Here is a 24,307-nt window from a genome sequence, read left to right as displayed (position 1 = left end):
TCAAAATTTATACCGCAGGACTAGAGCGGTGTGCCGTCGAGTATTTTTGGATGCTAAGAGGAATTCATGGACGAAATACGTGAGCACTATCTCACGCACTACTCCCACGTCTACTGTATGGAAGAAAATTCGTGCAATTTTCGGATCACCGAAACAATCTATTCTCGGTCTTATTGATGAAGGAGAACTCCTTTCATCATCCTCGGAAGTGGCAAATAGTCTAGCAAAATCTTTCCGCTCGGTGTCTCTCACCTCATCATATAATAACGATTTTCAACGGAACAAGATACAAATAGAAGTATTATCGTTAAACATTAGTGATTCGGTTGGTGAATTAAACACTCCATTCGTATTTAAAGAATTGTTACATGCACTTAAAAATTCACGGGACACTTCCCCTGGACCGGACAACATTCGCCTTTCCATGCTTTCACACCTTCCTAATTCGGCACTACAACAAATTTTGAATATTTTCAACGGTTTATTCTCCGAACAAGTCTTTCCACCCGGCTGGTCAGAAGCATTTATTATACCAGTACTAAAACCTGGTAAAGACCAACCGAACCCCTCAAGCTACCGCCCTATTTCATTAACAAGCGTTTTGTGTAAAATAATGGAGAGAATGGTAAACCGCAGACTTACATGGTACTTGGAGAAACATGGCTTTCTATCTCCAGATCACTGTGGTTTTCGACAAGGACGATCTTCTGTTGACCATTTAGTGTCACTAGAAACAGCCATACAAAACGCTTTCCTAAATCGGCAGCACCTCGTCGCTATCTTCTTCGATATAAAAAAGGCGTATGACACAGCCTGGCGACGTGGTATTCTTAACACTCTCAAAGAATGGGGAATCAAGGGCAATATGCTTGCTTTTATCCGGGGATTCTTAAATCACCGAACTGCTCGTGTTCGTGTGGACGATTCGCTCTCAGATAGTGTCATCTTGGAGAATGGAGTGCCCCAAGGTAGTGTATTAAGTGCCACCTTATTTTCTGTAGCCATAAACGATATTACCAAATGTGTGCAGGCTCCTGTCTCATGCTCTCTATTTGCTGACGACTTTGCTATCTACATTGCAAGCCGTTCAGCACCTACAGCAGAGAGACTACTGCAGAGCACTATATCTCACCTTGAAGCTTGGTCCAGGATTACTGGTTTCACATTTTCATCCAAAAAACAAAATGTGTATTTTTTTCTCGGCTACGAAACCCTTATATTCCGCAAATTTTTCTGAACGGAGAGACTATTACTATCTCTACTTACGTCAAGTTTTTAGGTTTATTTTTTGATAGCCGTCTTACTTGGGTCAAACATTTAAAAGAATTGAAAACAAAATGTTCCAAAATTCTAGATATGATGCGAGTCCTTACTAACACCAACTGGGGAGCTGATAGATCATGTATGATACGTTTTTACTATTCCTTTGTTCGCTCCCAATTAGATTATGGTTGTGTCGCCTACTCTTCAGCTTGTCAAACCGTGCTTAAAATGCTGGATAGTGTACATCATGCTTTCCTTCGGCTTGCCACAGGCGCGTTTAGATCAAGTCCTGTCGCAAGCTTACTTGTAGACTGTGGTGAACCATCACTTTGGGATAGACGAGACCAGCTTTTATTATCTTATTTTGCTCGTCTCAGAGGACAACCAAATCACCCGGCTCTTGAGTCAGTCTTTAGAAATCCTAATCTAGGAAAGTATGAGGACCATCCACGTCGTACTGCACCGGTAGGTATCCGTACCTGGCGTCTGCTGCAGCATATAAATGTTGACACACCGTCATTCTTTCCTATGTATTCTTGCTCATATCCTCCGTGGAGAATAAACCTTATAAATTTTAATTTTGACCTGACTACATACAATAAACAATCAACACCATCTATTGTCTTTCAGCAAATGTTTCAGTGTGTTCTCTCCAGATGAAACCAGACGCGGTTGTATACACACTGATGGATCGAAACAAAACGATACAGTTGGGTGTGCATTTGTTGAGAGAACTTATATGTTTGGTCTACCCGGTATTACGAGTGTGTTTACCGCTGAACTATACGCTATAAATAAGGCTCTAAACATCATTAACCCTAAATATAGAAAAATTCTTATTTGCAGTGACTCGTGTAGTGCTCTCCAAGCCTTAAAAAACTTTTATTCCAAACATCCTATCGTCATTGAAATTTACAACGCAATCGCTGAGTTGAATAATCGCAACACAGAATTAAGTTTTTGCTGGGTCCCTAGCCATGTAGGGATTCCAGGTAATGAAAATGCAGATTCCGCTGCCAAAGAAGCATGTAACCAGCCTCCTTTCACCACCCGAGTTTCTACTTCTGATTTCATTAACTATGTAAAACAATTATTAAGAGCAAGGTGGCAAGGTTATTGGACGGCTACCATTGATAATAAACTCCGTCAGATTAAAGATTCTGTGTTACCATGGGACTCCTCATACAGAAAACCCCGGCGTGAAGAAATAGTTCTCTGTCGATTGCGGATAGGACACACGAGGGTCATACACGAGTACCTGTTTACAAGAGGACAACCACCTCTATGCGCACGATGTAACTACCGCGTGACTGTGCGCCACATACTCGTGGACTGCATATGTTATGCGGAATTGCGTCGTAAATTTAAATTACCCAGAAACATCCGTGGTATCTTGTGTAATGATAAAGAGGTTTTAAACCGGATGTTTCTGTTTTTGCGTAGTATAGGGTTAATACAAAAAAAATTAATATTGTTGCTTATATTTTTTAATACTTTTAGTTTTTAAATAAGTTTATTTATTTTTTTTTCTCTGAATGTTTGATTTTTTTTTATCCGATTAGGAGCCTTTTACACTCCTTATCGGAATTTGTTAAATTTTATAAGTTATTTTTTTTTAGTATTTTAAAGACTGACTGTAATATTAGTTGTAAGATTTTTGTGATATTAGTTGTAAGTTTTATCTCCTTTTTTAGTTTTAAGTTTTATTTAGTTTTAATATGATAGTTTTTAACATAGTTTTAAGTTACATGTTAGTGTTTTTGTTATCCGAGAATGGGCCTTTTACACCCATTCCGGATTTGGTTTCCTGTGATAGTAGTTTTAAGTTTTAATTACTTTTATTTATTTATCTATTTTCCGGGCGATGATAACGACCAATCGTTTTTCGCCCTAAAAAAAAAAAAAAGTATGCCTAAGAACTATATTACAGGCAATTCTACAGCATTATTACCCATTATGAGATTAACATTTTTTTCTTTTGTTTGCTATTTTTACTTTTAAAGTTGGATTACACTGGATTCATCTAACCCTAACTGCTATGATACAAAAGCTGTTTGTAAATCTTTGTTTCTCTTACAACTTTCTCCATTTTTGACTTTGCACATTATCTATAATATAGATAATATATAATAATAGGATTAATATACTGGGTTAAATAAACTTTAACAAAAATGTTTATCCTAAATTAACAAAGCTAGAACAAATTTGTATGTATACCACATTATTTGGGGTAAAGAATGTGTCTATGCTTATTCATGAAAAGATAAACAATAACGATTAAATTCTGGGAAAGATTGTACATTGCACCCTTAATGTAAACTGATATATCATAGAAAACAGCAATCTAAACTGTAAGAGGTTATGAAATAAATTTATTATATTTAAAAAGTCTTATGTAAATATTATTTTCAGTTTATGTCTACCTAAGTAGTATCTCTATTTTATTTTATTTAAATGAATCTTGTAAAAAAAAAAAAATCTTGTTTAATTTTATTGAATTATTCGTATATAATCTTTCTGACTTTGAGACTTACAGAACAAGCAACTTACAGTAAATTCAACACTACACTATATACTGCTTTCTATGTACATATGTTAATTGTAATATTTAAAAGAAACCAAACAAAACTTTTCAAATCAGCCTACCATGGACTCTCACAACACCATAAGTTGACTTAATTTAAACGCAATATTAAATACTCTTAATTACTCAAATTTCAAGATATTTGATCTTTTAATAAGCCACTTTATCAATTAGAACTCTACATTTAAAAGTGTAGTTACATGATTTTTTTAAAATTACCACTTTCATTCAACTGATTTATTTATGAGATACAAATTTTTCAGATTCTCAGTTCAACTAGAGTTTTTTTTAAATAAAACTATAAGAGGTTTGTAATTGTAAAATTCTAATTACGATATCACATTTTACTTAATGACTCTGGGAAATAATTATGCTTTTGACCACTATTTCCAAGATTATTGTGAATAATAAATAATGTGACTATCTTATATCCATAAACAGAATGATTCCAAATTGCACAGAAATCTCTAGAGAGATGATTCTTTAACCAAAAAGTAAGAAAAAATCATATAAACATAGGTCAGGAAACGGTTACTTTGCGAGTAACGGCTCTCGAAACATTTAGCCCTGCTTTCTGCTCCCTCTGTAAAATTAAAAATACTAAAATTCTTGGGGTAAAAATTGAGGGTTAAATTTGGTGCTTCCTTGTGGTTTTTTGAACTAGAAATTGAATAAAAGTGGTCCCAGACCTCTGTTTCTCTTACGTTTTGAAAAAACGGAGTAAAACATGAAAACGTTTTGTCGGTAAATACACTTTTTTAGATTTGTAATAAACTAATTATGTTAATTTATTAATAAACAAAGAAAAATTTCTAGTTAACTTTGCGGAGAATTTAATTCGGAGAAAATTGATGTTAAATAACGTCTATTAAAATTAAACACAAATTTGGGAAGTTCAACTTTAATTAGAAACAAAACACACAAACTGGATCGGGAAAGTGATACGATTTTAAGAACAATTTTCATCAATTTTTCAACAACATAATGTAAATGATAACAGAAATAAATGAATAAAAATTAAAAAAAACAAGTATTTTATGGTTTTTATTTATTATTAGCAACTAATTTTACTAGTAATTAATCTAAATCAGAAAGCCAGGCTAAGTGTTTCGCGAGCCGTTACTTGCAAACGAACCGTTTTCTGACCTTTTCCTTTCTTTTTCCTGTTTAGCCTACGGTAACTACCATTTAGATAATACTTCAGAGGATGAATGAGGATGATATGTATGAGTGTGAATGAAGTGTAGTCTTGTACATTCTCAGTTCGACCATACCTGAGATGTGGGGTTAATTGAAACCCAACCACCAAAGAACACCGCTATCCACGATCTAGTATTCAAGTCCGTGTAAAAATAGCTGGCTTTACTAGGACTTGAACGCTGGATCACCGTTTTCTGACCTATGTTTATACGATTTTTTTTTTTTGGCTATAGAATCATATCCCAAGAGATTTGTGTGGAATTTGGAATCATTCTGTATATTCAAGTGAATAATAATCTTTAATAACCTCTAAGAATATATATATATAAATTAAATGAAATAAAAACACCAAAACACAGTAATTAGATAAGTTAAACTTACCATATTAATTTCCAAAAACCGGTTTTTGTGTTACCCCGAATCTTCAGTTGGTATTAAATTCAGCATTTACATTAAAACATATTCTTTAATGATTATTCGTTTTTTCGAAATGAATATTTTCTATTATGAAATTTTATTTGCAGTACCAGACAGCAAAATTACATGTACGTTTATAATACTTAAAATTTAAGTAATATATTTTTTATCTCAATATTCTGTACTAGGTGGTTTGCTTATAAGAATTTAAATAAAATTTAACAGTACAGAAGAATAATATGTCAATAATATTGCATCTGAACGGAACGCAAGGATAGCGGGAGTTTGTTTTCTCCCTACTAATTGCAGAACCTGGACAAATGTTCCTTGTTCCTGTGTCTTTCTATTTTATCTGGCGGGTTATTTGTTTAGTGGCGGTTATAAATTTTGTTTTATTTTATTTACGGACGGATTTGGTATTTGCGTTTCGGTTCTTTAGACCAATAAAAAATAATTGACTGGTGTTGATACGGGGAGACTAAGCGTGTATGAGCTCTTTACTTCCGGCAATAGTCCGTCCTCTGAAGTCCGAGTGAAAGGCTCGAGCCTTTCAGTCACACCTATTTTCCATGGGGCCCTGGTGTTTGGAGGAAGCTTCCAGACACACTTGTGTTCGGGAAGGATTTGGGGTGATCGCATGGCTACCGTTATTGTGTTGGTTCACCTGAAACAAGGCTGAAACAGACATAAAAAGGAGGCATGATGTTCTATATTGCAAGAAAGATATAACAGACTCCGTTAAGGACAATATGACAAACCTCTCATGTTTCAATTTACCTAAATATTAAATTTTTATGAAGCACAGCAAAATCGCTCTTAACGTTCCCGCTTGTGCGCGTACAAAAAAACCTAATAATGTTGAAAAATATTAATTAGGATAGTATGGGCTTAGATTCAGATGTTTTCAATAAAATTTTAAAGTTAACTATGTATTTCATTTATCATTTTGAATAATTAAGTGGTCTACTAGTAGTTAACACTGGTCAGGTAAGATATATTTCCGTTAGTAACAGTGACTATTAAATTAGGTTGGGATCAACATAATACCAAGTCAATGTATTTAGTATAAAAGTTTAAAATTATTTTTATTTAACTGAAGAATTCCATTAACTTGACCGTAGACAATGAAAAGGGTCCGGCCAGGTAGCAGCGTCGTATCTATTTCCTGTTGAGGACACCTTTGGAGCATAATACAACAAAACCTATGTTCAATCATTATTAAGCACTCATTAGGACATTAGATTTTATCTATATCTATACTAATGTAGGATATTATAATGGGGGTAGATTAAATTAATATTGGTTGATGTATTTATTTTACATTTAATTTGTATAAAATACAACACATCTAAATGTTTAATTAATTGTTAATCACTTGTAAGGGTGTTATATTATATGTTCTAATTCAGTAGTATTGTATTATATTGAAATGGAGTAAATAAAATTGATTTAATTGTGGTCAAAAAGAAACCGTATGTCTATAAATTTATGAGCTGCAACAACTTTAAGTTCAATAAGAGACTTTACGCCCACATCTCTTTTTAATGACCTGCAATCAGATCTGGGATTTCCCTGTTGGCTCACCCGATGTAGAGGCTCCTGGCCTGGTTTATCATACACAAACCCTTTTCAAGGTTGTTCATCTAACACGGCGTGAAGCTTTTTCCTCACACATTGCGGTGTAGGGTCCTCGGCAGATGTCCCTGAGATGGCTGTGCTCGGTTACGGCTGCTCTCCCGAACAATCCGCGCGCCTGTGCCACGTCCACTTTCGACTGGGTCTTTATGTCCGCGTCGTAGCGAAGTGCGGCGTTTCTGACAAACCACGGCGCTCCGAAAATTGTGCGCAACGCTACGTTTTGAACGGCCACCATATTTTTCTGGAACGTAGAGCATAACAGAGCCCCCGCATGACGGGTAGGCGTATGTCAGAATTGGCAAGTCTAGCGCCTGTACATGAGTGATCTCGCTAGCGTCAGTATATGATCTTAGTCGCTAGCGAATGGGGCAGGCTCGATCAAGTACTGGGTTTAGGGAAGCCCAGGTGGCCTTTGCCCCCTGGTTAACATATTTTACATGTTCCCTTAAGGTTAGCCGTTTATCCAGGACTACTACCAGATACTTCTCTCTCTTTTCCTGTTTAGCCTCCGGTAACTACCGTTTAGATAATACTTCAGAGGATGATATGTATGAGTGTGAATGAAGTGTAGTCTTGTACATTCTCAGTTCGACCATACCTGAGATGTGTGGTTAATTGAAACCCAACCACCAAAGAACACCGGTATCCACGATCTAGTATTCAAGTCCGTGTAAAAATAGCTGGCTTTACTAGGACTTGAACGCTGGAACTTTCGACTTCCAAATCAGCTGATTTGGGAAGACGCGTTCACCACTAGACCAACCCGGTGGGTTACTACCAGATACTTAACTTTTTTGAACAACAAGGACTTTTCCTCGTTGATTCTCCACTTATCAAGCCGTTGGAGTTTTTGAACCGCGTAATCCATATTTCGGGATGTGTAGTAATATGCCGTATCATCGGCATATAAAGCCTTCCGACTATATTATATCATATTATTCCTCTGTAGAGGAAGATTAAATTTAAGATTAATTAATCATTTTATAATTTAAGATGAATTAATATTTTTAAGATTTATATTATTCCCTTTACTGTTAAATTATATTTAAATTCTTTTAAAATAAACCACTTCGTACAGAATATTAAGATAACCTTAATTTTTACCAACCTTAATTTTTCATGAAAGAACTTTTGCAGGATACTGCATCCTGTCACAATTAAAATAATTCAGTTGAATTATTTCATTCATTACTGAGGATGTGGGAACTGCAAAAGTACTTTCATGAAATATTACAGTAAGATATCTCTTATCTCAGTATTAGGCACTAGGTGGTTTAATTTAATAGGATTTATTTAATTCATCTCACTAAATGCAATGGACAATAATCTCAACAAATATTAATTTCATCAAAAGTATAATTAATTTATTCATGCTTGTCACATAAAATTTTAAGTTTTAGAATTAAAATCTTACTCAGCTTTTATTAATCTTCCTAAAACTATAAATTTAATCAGTAATTTTTAGCTACAATTATAATTTACTGGAAATATTGATATTTCATTAAAAAAAAAATCAGCTAGATATTTAAAAGCAGAAGTATGCTCTTTTTAAGAAGATTCTGTAGAACAATTATCTCGCACAATAGTGGTCAGTTCAAAGAGAAGTATTAAGTACAATGCAATCTATAAGTTTTTATGAATCTATATGTTATTTTTATTTATGTTACACTAGTTAAACATCAATTTTTATTACAATAAATAAAAATATGCATGTAACATACATATTCATAAATTCCACTTCTATTTTTTATAATGTTCTTTTTACAATTTTTTTTTCTTTTCTTTGTAACTGAAGATGAACTCTTCACTATTGAGAAAACTGTTACAATTAGGACATTTACAACTGTCTTAAGTGTGGTTAAGCACTTACAGTAATATCTTATCTACCCACTGGGTTGGTCTAGTGGTGAACGCGTCTTCCCAAATCAGCTGATTTGGAAGTCGAGAGTTCCAGCGTTCAAGTCCAGGTAAAGCCAGCTATTTTTACACGGACTTGAATACTAGATCGTGGATACCGGTGTTCTTTGATGGTTGGGTTTCAATTAACCACACATCTCAGGTACGGTCGAACTGAGAATGTACAAGTCTACACTTCATTCACATTCATACGTATCATACTCATTCATCCTCTGAAGTATTATCTAAACGATAGTTACCGGAGGCTAAACAGGAAAAAGAAAGGTTAAAGTAATATCTTATCTGCATAGTTATTCCATATTAAATATTTATTTTATAATTTCTGAATGAGAATCAGTTTGGTTCTGATTCTCTGTGAAAAAATATTTGTTTGTTTAAAATGTTATATTAAAATAATGAGAATATCTGATTGCTTCCTACAAGCTTAAGATTTAAAATTTTAATGTCAGAAATTTTTCTCTTTTAAATATAGCAAGTAGGATAATGTATGTGTAAGTAGTATGTAGTAAAATATAACAGATGTAATTTCTGTTTTGTATGTAATTGTGTTTTAAATGAATAATTGGTTAGTCATAAAAAATTATATGTAAATAAGATACTTAAGGAAATTAGTTCATATACAAACAACACTTTCTCTTGAACTTAGCCTTATCAAGTAAAATTTGTAATATTTGGAAAAATGATTATAAAAATTGAAAATTTTAAAAACACATAACTGGTACACATAAATTCAAGTTTATAAATAGATATTTGTATGTGTTTTTGTACTTTTTTAGCCTCAACTGAAATTTCCCAGGTTTGAAATTTTTCAAAAGTTTGAATTGAGATCTAAATTTTCATAATCCAAAAAATTTCAAAGTTGTGTTCCATTGTTCATGTTTTAAGCTTATGGAGTAAATCAACTGTAAAAAAATTAAGTCATTAAAAACTATATTTTTTGTTTTTAAACTTATAAATGTTATAAATAATAAATGTTAATTCATGCCCAATAAAAACAAATGGTAAAACACAGCCTAGCAGAATTAATACTTTATGTCTAAATTCTGTTAGGAAAATAATTTACACAATGACAACTAACTTGCAATATTTTATGATTAGATATTCATTGTATTAAAACAAAAATTCAAAAGTTACAACTAAAAAAAAAAAAAGGTAAAAGAATGCCCCTTTTCCGCTATTTGACAACATCGATATATATGGCAACATCAAAAAACAAAAAAAAATTATATATATATATATATGCATTAAATTATCTCCTATATGTTTGTCATCGCCTAGCAGTTGCATTACTTAACATCTAAAATCCAAATTTTAAAGGGTCGATATTCAAGGGCTAGAGATGAATATAAGTCAAAATAAGTTTCAATTAATTTAATTATATTCACGGCTAAAAAAAATTAATTAAAATAATCTACGCTTAGAAATTTAATAATCTATTAATTGACAACGGACTGCTTTTAGTGGGAGCTGTGTGCTGCCATCTGGTGCAACTGCTGCCAGGATGGCAAAGCCGACCCAGTCAACTTTAACAATTATAATATAACTTTACCTCCCTGAAGGGCTAGCTGCCAGGTTGGCTCTGCTGGTCCAGACAGCTAGTTTATTATAAAAAAAAAAAAGAAGTGGATTTAAAAGGTGTTAAGGTTCACTATCAAATTAAATAAAAATGCAATATTTACTTTTATAATCAAATTTTGTTGGTAAGTTTACAGCAAGGTCCAGCAAACTGATTTAAAAAGTAAATATTATAAGATAAAAACATTTTGAAAAAAATTGAACTGATTCCAATAAATAAAATACATAAAAAATTGCACTGAAAAGGAAAAAAAATAATTTTTTCATTATGCCCTCAATACAATATTTGTAAATTAGTTTTTGAAGTTGATACCAAATTTAAGCAAATTTTGTATCTGTCTTCTATACTTGTAATTCATTTAAAATTTGCCACCAAACTAAGTTACAAAGATTGTATTGAGGGAGCAGAGAAAAAATTATTCTTTTCTTTTCAGCACAATTTTTTAAATATTTATTTTAGTTTTTCAAGTCGATTCAATTTAAAAAAAAATGTTTAATTTAGTCTTTTTAGTTTTATAACTTTGTTGAAGCTGAAATAAGGATAGATTTTCAAAGCAGACTGCTCTTAAGAAATAATTGAGGGGACTTCTGGCATTCCATGAAAACAGTGGTAGGATCTAGAATAATGCTAAGACATAACATATCTGTTTCTGAAAGGCTTGTGAATGATGTAATTGATATAAGAAGATTCAAAGCCTGCTCTCCGTCAAAATCAATTAGAAACTGGTGAATTCCCTGATGCAGTATATATTCATTTCAATGATGAAATGATTGAAGCAAGATTAAAAGACAGTGATAGCTTAGTTCAATACTAAGACAACGCATGCAAGATTTCGAGCTATAAAGGCTGCGGTGATGTTGAATGAAGAATACTACCATTAATTTTAAGCTGGACATTACAGTGCACAAACTTGAAGGCATCACTTTGAATAAGGCTGTAATTGATCTTGGAAAGAAAAATTTTGCTGAATAACAAGTCACTCTTACTTAAGCTCTTTCTAATAATTTTCATCATTATTACTATTAAATACCTATATGTACAAGTTTGAATGACTTCACTAGTAGAGAAATACTCAACCAATGTAAACTGAACTTGGATGGGACCAACTAGAGATCATTTGTATTAAAATGAGACAAAGTACATTAAAACCATCCAGCCATTGAACAGTAATCAATGCACATATATAACAACACATATGCATAAAATTGAGAACCTCCTCCTTTTTTAAAGTCAGTAAATAAAACAAATTTTCTGAGTTTTTATTTAAAATTTTTTTTTACATTGGTAGTTAAAAAATTCCAGCTTTCTAACAAAATGGTTCCTTAGGAAGACACTTGGTTTATGATAGGGGGCAGAAAATATCTCTCAAACAAAGGATTCTATGGAAATTGATCTTCATTTCCATTGGACCAAAAGTATATCACCAGATCTCCTGCTGAAAATCATATAACATTCTACACATTAGTGATGATGAATCTGACTTAACCTTGGTTTAACACTATTGATGGTACTGTAAAAGCAGAAACATAATACAAAATCTTTGCACATACATTTTTTACAGTTTTATGACCTGTTTATTGTTAATCATGAAGTTGAATTTTTTAATCTTACTTTACAATTTGCACTAGTACCAGTAAATAATGTTTTCAAACTTAAAAATTTTTGTTAACATTTGTAAATATGTGTAATAATCATCTAAATAATGTTTATGAAAATTTGTTTCCAGAGTTTATTTTGAAGCTACAATATTATGTAATCGCTTTGTAAACACTACATAATATTAGCTGTGTAATAGCTTCAATAAGATCTACTGAAAGTACATTTCCGTGTTTAGAATTTTTATATGGTTTAACTTTGGTTAAAGTTTACCCAAAATCTGTTAGGTTATCAATAAAAAGGCTAATAATTAAGAAAATAGTAATGATCTGTTACTGTTAATAGTAATTATCTGTAAATAGTAATATGAAAATAATTCAGAATATTTCTTAGTTAATGAGCTTCTTTTTTTAAGAAAAAATCATGTATTATATAATACAATGATCAATCATAAACTATATGTAAATCTAAAAATGTAATACTTAGCAGTTTATTCTTTGTTCACGTGTTTTAGCAGTTAGAAGTAATAAATATAAATATTTCACTTGTAAAACCCTTAGCTTTTGTTTGCCCTAAACTTATGTAATTATAATTTACTATGTAAAAATATGATGCAATAATGCATAATGAATTTAAACAAAAAACTTACAATCAAGTTTATTAGGGCATTAGTTAAGACAATATTTTAAATGTTTATTGTGTAGCAAGTTAAATGATGTATATGACAATGTAACATTGGTTTTAAATGTTGTTAAAGTATTAATATAATATTTTACTAAATTTAAGACTTGAGTCATTTAAATGACTGCTATTTTATCAATTACTAACTGATTAATACATGAATATTGTTTCTTATGTAGCAAACACAAAATAGTTTCACAAGATAAAGCAATTTGTTTTTACTGATACAATTATAGAATTAAAGAAATTATATATGATTATTGTGACAAGATATTGTGCACAACAGATGAAATTTATAATTCAGTATTAACTTTAAGATATGGTGATACTTAACAAACAAGAGAGGCATAATAAATAGTTTCACACCAAAGTTTTTTCTTTTTAACAGGATTAATTTAATTTTTTAATTAGTTATACAACTGGAGGTACAGTGTGTATTTACATTATACAATAATTTTCTACCTCAATATATTTGCACTGTTTTATGTGTTCTAATTTTTTCTTCACACCTCCTCTTGATAAATTAATAATCCTATTTAAACTTTATGGCTTAGTAAATTTATTCTTTTAACAAGTTACTATAGAAGAAAAACAAATCAAAATACATAATTCTACTAAATAAATAAAACTATTTTATTTTTTATAAAAGTGTTCATCCACCGAGCTAGTCTAGTGGTTAAACTCATCGCAAATCAGTTGTTTAACAGCTGATTTTCAAATCTGAGGTTCTAAAGTTCAGAACCTAGTAAAAGTTAGTTGCTTTTACATGGATCTGAATGCTAGATTGTGGATATTCGTTTGCTACAATCTCATTTGCATATCAAACGCATCATCCTCAACTCATTGGGGCATGGAAGGATTGCTTATTGTTCACTAGTTGAACAATGTAACAGTCACTAGGAATAAATAAATAAAAATATTAGAACTTAAGGTTCTAAATTTATAAGTTATTTTTATAGGTTACAAACATTAAGTATATAAGTAACTTAGTATATAAGTTCATTTTATAAACCAAATTCAGTAATATCCAACTTAAAAAAATTAAAGTAACTTATTATGTTAAATTAAAAAAAAAAATAGAATCCATTTCAATTTGAAACAGAATATTCTGAAACTCTAAACTTTTTGCTAAATGCTTTTTCAGGCATATACCAATTGTAATCTGAAGTAACTAAAATAATGTAAATATGGATTTCAGTGGTATGGTTATTTGATTATTAATTGTATTGTTTCCTAAATATTGTTACCACATATATGCCTAAGTAAATATCGGCAGATGGCAACAGCAGCAATTCAAATGTCAATGGGAGCACAGTATACATATGCGCTGGTACAAGTATCACTCCTGCCGCACAGATGACTGCACAGTTCTCCCACCATAGCGGCACTGCAGCTCCACCACACTCAGGCTCCAAAAAAAGTGTGTGCATGAGAGTGAATTTTTAATTCAACGTCATCTACCACTTGCAAGATGATTAAGGAGAAGTAGGAAAAGAAGATGGAAGAAGTTCCCTGGCTGCCTCAATGTGGGATTTCCTGGTGGATGCCAACATCCCTGCCGATGGATGTGAATGCTTCCTTCCCGCTCCAGCTTGCTGGGCTTCAATCACCCTGACTGGCAGACTCAGCAGCAGGAGCCAATCCAGCATGGGATTGCTCAGGGAGAACTGCCTCAGTTGCACCAGCAGACAGACACCGACCTGACACTGTAGGGTTCTGGGGGCCACTACTGCCATGCTATAGTGGGGGAGCCAACTGCCACCAAGGGGAAGCCCAGTCTGATTTCAATGGAAGAGCTGCAACTCCCTGACTATAGCAAAGTCAACTTTGCCAGAGACCAGCTTTTAGACCAAACGGCTCTTCTCAGAGCTGTTTGTCCTTAGCCCTAGGGCTATCACAAGGCTATTAATTACAATAAGCCATTGAGGCCAATCGACAACAATTTGGTACTTATCACAATATAAAGACATACTTTATAAAAAAATGGGTTTCAGGTATATTTATCTTTAATTTCCAACATAAATTTGAATTTCTTCTGTTTTTCCTTCACCATTGACTTTTTGCATACAAAACAATTACTTTAAAAATAAAAACATTCCATGTTCACAGAATTTCAGTCTCATACATTAGAAGGGAAAATTTGGATATTTGGTAGTTAATCTGTTTTTATTTCTTCATTAGGGGAGCCGGCTATTTTGTTAGTGGTTTTTTTTTTTGAAAAAGTGGACATCAATAGCCCAGTGGAAATTAGTATTTATTAGTTTTATTTTAGTATTCTTAGAATATTTTTTTCTTATAACATTTTTGGAATAGGGTGACTTCTCTCACATGTCTACTACTTCTGCAAGTGCTTCTGATGCTTATATATATATATGTATTACATGCTTTTACAACAGATAATCCCACCCCCTTTTATGATTCTGATCGTATTGTTAGAAATGAAGAAAAGATAATAATTCTTTTAGATATTGCAACAATAAATCTGCCATTTGATTTGTGAACAAATTTTGCACAAAGTGAGTCACAAAAACAGTATAAAACTTTATTTATCAAACAATTTACATAAATTCAAGGAAAAGTGGCCATGTAACAAAATCAAAAGCTGATTTTAACAGATGCTTTGTAATAACCGCTGTTAGAAACTGTGCCCATCTGTGACAAATGTATTGATGTAACCGTTTCTTCTCCAAAATCAAAATTTTCAAATGACTAAAAAAAAAATACAACATTAATACTGAATTCACTGTTCTTTTTTACACTAATACTTAGCAATCTAATACAGCAATTTTATACTGTTATAACTTACACTACATAAGGGAGGGTTATAAATTACATATTATATAACCCCCATTATTTATTTAAAAGAAAGTGATTTTCTGATTCATTTTAAGAATAGATCATTACAAAAGGTTAAAAAATAAATTAAAAATCATTTTAATGCCATACTGTAAAATATGTATAACATATTTACCCACGCAGAAGCAATCACTAAAATATACATATTTTATAAACAGGAATGTTCATTCTAGATGTTAATTATATATTTTGATTATCAACTAAATATTTAAGCGCAATTTACAACAGGGTACCCAAAAAGAAAGAATTAATTTCATCTTTTTTAACCATTTTTATTTTAGGTATCTTATCCTCTGGACAGTTTGAAGGGGACTGATATCAACCGCCCTTTTCAAACTGTCCACTGTAGTTAATATATGCTTGTTATACCGTTGCACGCTGAAAACACTTTTCCTTTAGGTTTGTCTTCATTCTTACAAATGAAAAACACGTTGAATGCTATGTGAGCAGGCGTGTTATGGTGAAGCAGGCAGTGTCCCTTATTCATCACATTTGGCTTTAGCACAGTTAGCACAAATTTAACAAACTCCCTTGATATTGATAAAACTGGTCTTTTTCCTTTTACTGCCCCATGCAATGGCATTCAGCACAAATTCAATATCAATTCACTTGATTTCACTTACCATGCTTTTAAGTGGTCTGGGCAATGAAGCTGTTCTCCATTGACTGAACTGCTGTTCAACCAACATTCATCCCTGTCATGACTTATTTGTGCTAGGAATTGAGAGAAGCACATAAGACGCATCTTATATTCAAATTTATTTGGTATTAACTCCAGGAAATTCCAGTTTGTCTAACAATCTAGTTCTGCAAACTGGATTTTGTTGTCCAACAAAATTTCCAATTTTATCCAATTTTATTTTGATAAATAAATGTAATTTTTTCCTTCATGTCTCAAAAAATATTAACATTTTCTTTTTCACTTGAAAAGAAAATATTTCATTTGAAATATATTTGTGTTAATTTTTTATAAACTAAATTTGGAAAATACAACTAGAAGAAATAAATATCATGTAAAGAAAACTGGCTTAGTGAATATGGCTTAGGGACTTCCCAGAAACTGAGAAAGAGTACTACCTTATTTATAATTAAAGAAATTATACGGCATTATTGAAAAAGGTTTTTATTCTAAAGAAAAGTGAAGGGCAATGAAGAATATTCAAAATGGATGATTGCAAACTGACCAGACTGAGAACAAAATACATTGCTATACAAACTACAGGGGAACTGTTGACAACTTCTACCTGGATAATATAGCAAAATAAAAAATTTAACGGAACAAGTGAGGATATTTATTGCGGGGGGGGGGATTAATGATTTAAGCTGGGGGATTTTTTTTTTAGGAATACACAGTTATCACAGCTAAGCATACATCATATTCCCAAGGAATAATTATATCAAGATAGTGATATAGAGTTAAGATCCTCTAACGAAAGTTATTAGTAGTGCTAAGGGGAGGTGATTGGTGATTTAGTAAAGGAACCTCTAAAGGGTCATCATGTTCTTACTTGTTATAAGCAGATGAATTTGTTAGTAGGCAGTGTGAGTTAAATCGCAGTGTGCAGACCTATACTTAGGTCTATAAAATCTCGTTCTGCAAACTTACATGTTGCCTTCATCACTTCATCGAATTCAAGATTGCGCATTAGTTCTTATTTTAATTTGTTCCACTTTGCCATTGTTAATGTTAGGCATTGTGTGGTATTCCTAAATATGACCTCAATTAAAATTTAAATGTCTGCCTTCACATTGTAGTTCACCTTATCTTCATGCATGAATGATCTATTTCATCTTGATTTTATTATTTTGCATTACAGATATGCATCCCAGTGAAATTTCCCAACTTACAAATATGAGGCGTACACAAGTCTGTGCCTGGAATTTCCTTGAGAAATACAATCCTACCGTACATACAGAGCATGATATTAATGTTAGATTAGGATGAGCCTTATTAGACTCTTGAAAAAAATAAAGAAATTAATGACACAGAACCAAACTATGTGTCCAACATTGAACTAACCAAAGAGCAATTTTTCTCTACCAAGGCGGCCATGGAAAAATTCTCCAACGGAGAATGAAAGATGTGACTACTCCTGTGAAAAAAAGTGTAAGTGTCATTGAAGCAATACTAGGATACCATTGCATGAATTGCTGATATTTACAAATGATTTTAGCCAATGTAGATATTGCCCCAGGGGCTGAGCTTCCCATTCTAGGAGACTTTGTTCTACATTAGTTCTTACTACATTACTTTAATGACAACTCCCGCCAAACAAGCCAAAAAATCATATATGGCTGTTCAAAGTGTTTTGAATTTCTGAAATTAAATATTAGTCAAAGAGAAGCATTTATTGGTAAAAACCAGCTAGCTATACTTCAATTGCCTACGTAGCAATCACGTAGCCCCAAAATGTTTCAAAACAATCTTGCCATAGTGTGGCTTACGACATCATACATTAATTTATAGATTTAAGGATAAAACAACTTTAGAAAATAAGGTGGTAGAATGGGACAAACAACAAGGTTAAATTTATACAAATATGAGGAAAATCTAGTTACTGTTCTTTTAAAGGTGTAATCTACTGTAATCTACTGCCATTGTCCATGTCAGAGACCATGTTGGCCAAACTCAAATGCAGGGCATTACTTGATAGCGCTTCTCAGTCTAACTTTACCGAAGTCCTTGTTAATAGGCTAGGACTAGAAAAACAAAATTTTCCAATCCATGGAATCAAATGACATTAAGCTACTGCTAGTCATTGTGTCGCATTAACTCTACAGTCACTTTGTACAATCACGATTAGTTGTTCCGTACTACCAAGAATCAGTGGTAATACACCACATTCCCTCATTGACACTCACGAGTGGAACATACTTCCTGATATCGAATTAGCAGATCCAACATTTAATACTCAGGCAAAATAGGCTAAATACTCATATACGGTGGATTCTATCAGGCATGATGCCAAGCTCCAGTGTTACTACTACTCAAGAATTCAAAGAAACTGAATTCGTTATGATGATATTCAAGAACAGATATAACAATTTTGAAAAATTGAAATTAACAAGCCAGTACTTTGAGGGCTACTGTGAAGCACCCTTTCGTCAAAGATGAAAGCACACTACTAGATGATACCGGTAGATTTATTGTTCGCCTTCCCTTTGAACAAAAATGTAATTATCTTGGCGATTCATTTGATGGAGTGAAGAAACAATTTCTTCGATTAGAAAAACAACTTGAAAGAAACACAACTGAGATTAGACTACAATATGAAGCTATGAAAAAATGCTATGAAACACAAGTTTCATACTCAGACTCAGACTCAGCTACAAATTCAATCTTAACCAATTACCTACCGCATCATCCTGTATTTAAGGAAAATAGTTCTACAATCAAAATAAAGAGTTTTCTATGCTTCTTTCAAGACCTCCTCCTCACTGCCCCCTACATGTAGGGCCAAATACACAGAAAGATTTGCATTTAATTGTACTTAAATTCCATATTCATCAATTCATCCTTATGGTCGACGTAGCTGAAATGTACAGTCAAATCAGAGTCAATGAATATTGTAACTTACAATGCATTCTTTGGCATTGATCTTCAAATGAGCCTATCAAGAAATTTAATTTAAAAACTGCCATCTACGGGACATCCTCAGCATCTTTCCTGGATACACAGTGCATTCAGACACTGGCTGAAGGGAGCAATCAGCAAGCCTATTCGAAGGGAGCACAAAATTAATTTAAAAGGATGGGCTTTCACTTTCAACAATTGTATCTTTTTTAAGTTTAATTGGTCTTATAATTATTATGTTTAAAATAATTATGCAACATTTGTGGAAGGAAAAACTTCATTGGGATGATGAACTCCCTGATACATTGCAAGGAAAATGGGAAACACTGCATTGTCAATTACCTAAGGTGAAGGAACTTCAAATTGATCAAGTATCACAGGCAGCACTTATCACAGGTATTCAACAATGTTCCCAATGGACCTCCCAGCACCCAAATTTGAAGCCAGGTGCTCTGGTCCTCATGAGAGATGACATACCACCACTTAATGGCATACAGGACTCATCCAGAAAGTGCATCCTGGTAGTGACGAATTAGTGCAAGTCATAACCTTAAGAACTCCCAACAATACCGTGAAACGCTCAGTTAACTGTCTTAACACATTCAAGAACATTCTTCTATTATTATTTATTTGTTTTGGTATGAACAATTGTGCATCATATTTATTTATTTTGGTGTGAAAATGATTAATTATGCACCCTATCATTTATTTATTTTGGTGTGGACTTTTTTAATTCATTTAATATTGTTTGTGTTATGTTACAATTTTCATTAATTGTATTAACTAATTGTTCTCATAATTGTAAATGTACTCCCCTAGTATATTTAGGTGGGGAGCATGTTCTAAGTTCTGATTGGTGCCAGCTAAAAAACAGGTGCCATTATAAAAAATCCTAAAAGTGCCTCTTATTTTGCCTAACTATTATTTACTGTCAATTTAAGACAATTTTAATTGTTAAACTTAAAAAAAAAAAAAAAGTCTTTAAAGTCTTCTGGATCAAAGATTGCCAAAAAAATGACCAAGCAGGATAATTAAGCAGTATAGTATGTAGTGTTTAGCAAGCCAGTCATTTAAGTAATTTATTTTTTACTGTGGGAACTAGAGAGGCCATTTATGGCCTAACCTACAGCTTGTTTTTTGGGAACTCAGGTAAGTGGTTACATGACTGTTTTGTTTGATACATTGAATTAATGTACCTCCTTTTAATTCCTAAATAATTTGTTTATTAGGGCCACATATTTAAAATTTACATAAATTTTTCCAGTTTTTTATTCTTTTGGAAATACTATACATATATTACTTTTATTGTTCAATTACTTTGGAACATGCCAATGTGTGCTGAGGATAGCAGATCGTTTATAACACTATTACTTGCTAATAGCAATAGCTAATAATTAATAGCAATTTATTATAAATCCTACATTTGAACTGTACCTTCAATATTGAAGAAGCATTAATAGTATCACGATTTCTTTTATTTTCATTACCAAATTCAGAAGATGATTTTCGAAATATTGTATTCATTAATGTAATATGAAGTTTGACTCTTTCATGCTCTTTTTCAACAATACCTAAAACATATATATTGTTTTATATAATATAAACATTGGATACATTGTCACCATATAAATATTAGCTATTATAGTGATATCCTACCTGATCATAATTTCTATCTTTCTTTTTTATGTCTTCAAATACATATTTAAAAATACTAAATTTTAAATAAATATTTAAAATTCTAATATTAAATTCTAAATCTTAATAGTTAATGTGATTCTTGCTGAGTTCTTATTTATAACTTGCTTAATGCAGAGTCTTATGCTAAAGATTCCTTATGCTAGACTAGCCACAATCTGTGGTTGTCAAATGTCAGGAGAGATCATCATTACCTGATTGTGTACAAGAAGCATCAATAAATGAGGACCAAAAAATTCACTCAGACAATTCTGAGATTTCAATTCTTGAAACAAGGAGAGCATAGAGCGCTCTCTCTCTCACCCTTCAAGGGCTAAGATATGCATGATACAGGTGACTTCAAAAACCTTAAGAATGAACAAAGTTTTCATCTCCATGAAAATAAAGAGTTTAAAAAAACCTTCTTTTCTCTCTACTTTTCCTTTTTTACACCTATATCACCTTTCCAGGATGCCTTCTCTGTTCCATTCTCCTTTCTTCCCTTTGTAGTTTCTTCCTCCAAGTAAAGTAGAGAGAGGAAAAGAAAACTAAGTATGCAAGCCAATCTTAGCATGTAAAAAAAATTATCCTCACCTGCTTTAATGCAATAGCTGACTATACTATCTGAAAGTGTCTGTAACAATTCTTCATCCTGACAATGTATTCTACCATAGAGTACATTAACTTCTGCAGGATCATCATTCATTATCTCAATCCCACAAATACGCAGTTTCAGCGACTGTCCATTTAGTAATCCACTGTAAAGAAAAATCTATCAACAATAACAATCTGCAGTGCTAGAATTAGTTATGTGAAATATAATGACAATGAAACTCAATGGTACAATGAATTTTATAAATTCGACTAGGGTAATAAAATCAAATTTCAAAATTTAACCAGCCCATGGTAAGCTAACTATGGTAGTCTTAAAACAGTTTTTTATTCCTTTTTCTGCAAGGAATTGCATGTTGACCACTAGTTTTAAATTTATGATGCAATGTCACATAACATACAATCCAACAGGATGTCAGGAGTATAACACATCACTAACTGCCTGTAAGGCACTCATGGAATCTGAGCAAACAAGAACATGTAGAAATTCTGGGCTAACCAAATTTAAGGCCTTATTAATGGTCTATAGTTCTGCAACAAAAATACTGGTAATGCTGGGAAGGCCAAAACCACAATAAACATTACAGTTTATACGGACAGCTCTAGAAACGTTAATGATTCTTGCTATGTTTCGGATTTGTGTTTTTAATTGTACTGACAAAGATCAAAGCAGTAATTAACGACAAAAGGCTGCCAAGGAGTGGAGGCAATTTTATATTTAGAGCTGAGAAAAGGCTTTGAACTCTGATGTCTAGCGAAGCAGTAGATCTCTGTTGCTCCAGGTATCAATTGGCACATGCTAGTTTGAAAATACCACATCAAAGCACCCTTGGCAAAGACTGATGAACTACACCAGTATTTTTAGTGTGGTGGCCCATAGTCTAATCTGGTCTGGAACGGACTAGAGCTCTGTATAAGTACAACATGCATATACAGTCAGTTCTCAATGGGGGTGTTAGATTCTTCAGGTTTTTTCTGTTTCTGCAAATACATGATCTTTCTGGAAAAAAAATAAATCCAGCAAATTTACACCAAAATTCTGAGCAGGTTGTGTTTTGAAGCAGCTTCTCACCAGTAGCTAATTTTTATATGTTATGTATAGAAAAATCTATATAAAGAACAACCAATTTTTCACACACAGTTGTTTATGGCTGTAGCAAATACTTAGGACACTTCCCTGAGACACTCAGGCTGGAAAATTCAGATACAATCGTTCCAACTCTGAAGACTGACTACTGAGAAAACCCTCCGACGAGAAGAGATTACCTGGATTTTGACTAGCAACTTCCAGGGCAAATGTGTGATTAACAGATCTGTCCTGGTGGAAAATCACGTTCTGAGATAATCAGGGAGTTTCTCTCAAGATACTCCCTTGTATACCTTGCACAGGGTACTGGTCAAGGGGAGCGGACAAGAACTTGTCTGGCATGATTTATCCTTACCAGGTTTCAGTATGAGGATAATCAATCAGCCTCTGACCAAGAATCTGGAAATGTTTGGGCATACCCATTTCTTTATAACTCCCAAATTTGTGAGTCAAATTTTGAGATTCACAAATGAAGTTTTGTGAGTCTCCTTTTCCAGATGCTTTTTTCATCAATTTGTTGCGCAATACCTCTTCATGTCAATTTATCCACCCATCTGAAATAACATTCTTCTATAGCACCACATTTCAAAAGTTTGACTTCCATATAAGCTATGCTCCACTTTTATGTTTTACTGATTAAATAATTTTTGATATAAGCAAAACTTCCTCCATGCCATTCTCCAAGAAAATTCTAGCAGAGATTAAAAGATTAGAAACAATGATCTCTGCTAGAATTTTCTTTTCGATTGCAGTTTGGTTCCTGTAAATGTTAGCAATTATTTGCTAACCAAACTGCAACAGTAGTAATATTCCAGTCTACGTTATCAAATGCCTTTTCTGTATATAAATGCCATTATGTTGGGTTTCTACTAAACTTATAGTTTCCTCACCTGCACTGCACAGTAATTCTGCTGGTATCCCATTGCTAACCAAACTGCAACAGTAGTAATATTCCAGTCTACGTTATCAAATGCCTTTTCTGTATATAAATGCCATTATGTTGGGTTTCTACTAAACTTATAGTTTCCTCACCTGCACTGCACAGTAATTCTGCTGGTATCCCATCTATCCCAGGAGGCCTTTCTCCCATTCAAGTCCTTTAATGCTTTATTAAATTCAGATCTCAGTACCATAAAAATTCACTTTTTCTGGATGCTCTATTTTATTATGATCATCATCACTTCTCTCCCCTTCTGAACACTTCTTTAATCCATTCATACATTTCTTAATTGTCTATAGGTCCTTTTACCTTCACTAGTATTTTTATAATTTTACTCTCACCCATCAGCTGGAAGTATTACTTCCAGCCGAAACATTTTTTTCAGGTTTAAAACAAAATCTAGATTTTGTTATCACTAAATTATGGTTGCTATCAATGTCTGCTCCTGAATATGCATTGCAGTAGAGTGATTTCTAAATCTTTGCTTAACCATGATATATATACCTTTCTTATTATTTTGCCCAGCCCCTATTCACCCACAATATTTCCTTCCTTTCCTTTTCCAATGCTTGCATTCCAATTTCAAACAATTTTAATTCCCTTTTACATGCAATTGCTTCGTCAATCTCTGTTTATATACACTACCTCATCATCATGGGCACTCTGCTTTTTAAAATACTCTGCATGCCCTT

The 24,307-nt window shown here is 32.7% G+C and overlaps 1 protein-coding gene across 1 annotated transcript in view; it reads right to left on the bottom strand.

The window, feature by feature from the left end:
- Positions 1-15,400: 15,400 nt before the first annotated feature.
- The window catches only part of LOC142319583 (activating signal cointegrator 1 complex subunit 1), a 36,147-nt gene continuing 27,240 nt past the window's right edge, over positions 15,401-24,307 (bottom strand). The window contains exons 7-9 of the mRNA XM_075357038.1: positions 21,571-21,734; positions 20,737-20,873; positions 15,401-15,581 (exon numbers count right to left, since the gene is read on the bottom strand). Coding sequence (XP_075213153.1) covers positions 15,468-15,581; positions 20,737-20,873; positions 21,571-21,734 — 415 coding nt within the window. The 3' untranslated portion in view covers positions 15,401-15,467. The remainder of the gene's footprint in view (positions 15,582-20,736; positions 20,874-21,570; positions 21,735-24,307) is intronic.

This window comes from Lycorma delicatula, chromosome 2 (assembly GCF_047948215.1).
Source record: "Lycorma delicatula isolate Av1 chromosome 2, ASM4794821v1, whole genome shotgun sequence".
Lineage (NCBI taxonomy): Eukaryota > Metazoa > Arthropoda > Insecta > Hemiptera > Fulgoridae > Lycorma > Lycorma delicatula.
This window is presented reverse-complemented; position numbering and strand designations above follow the sequence as displayed.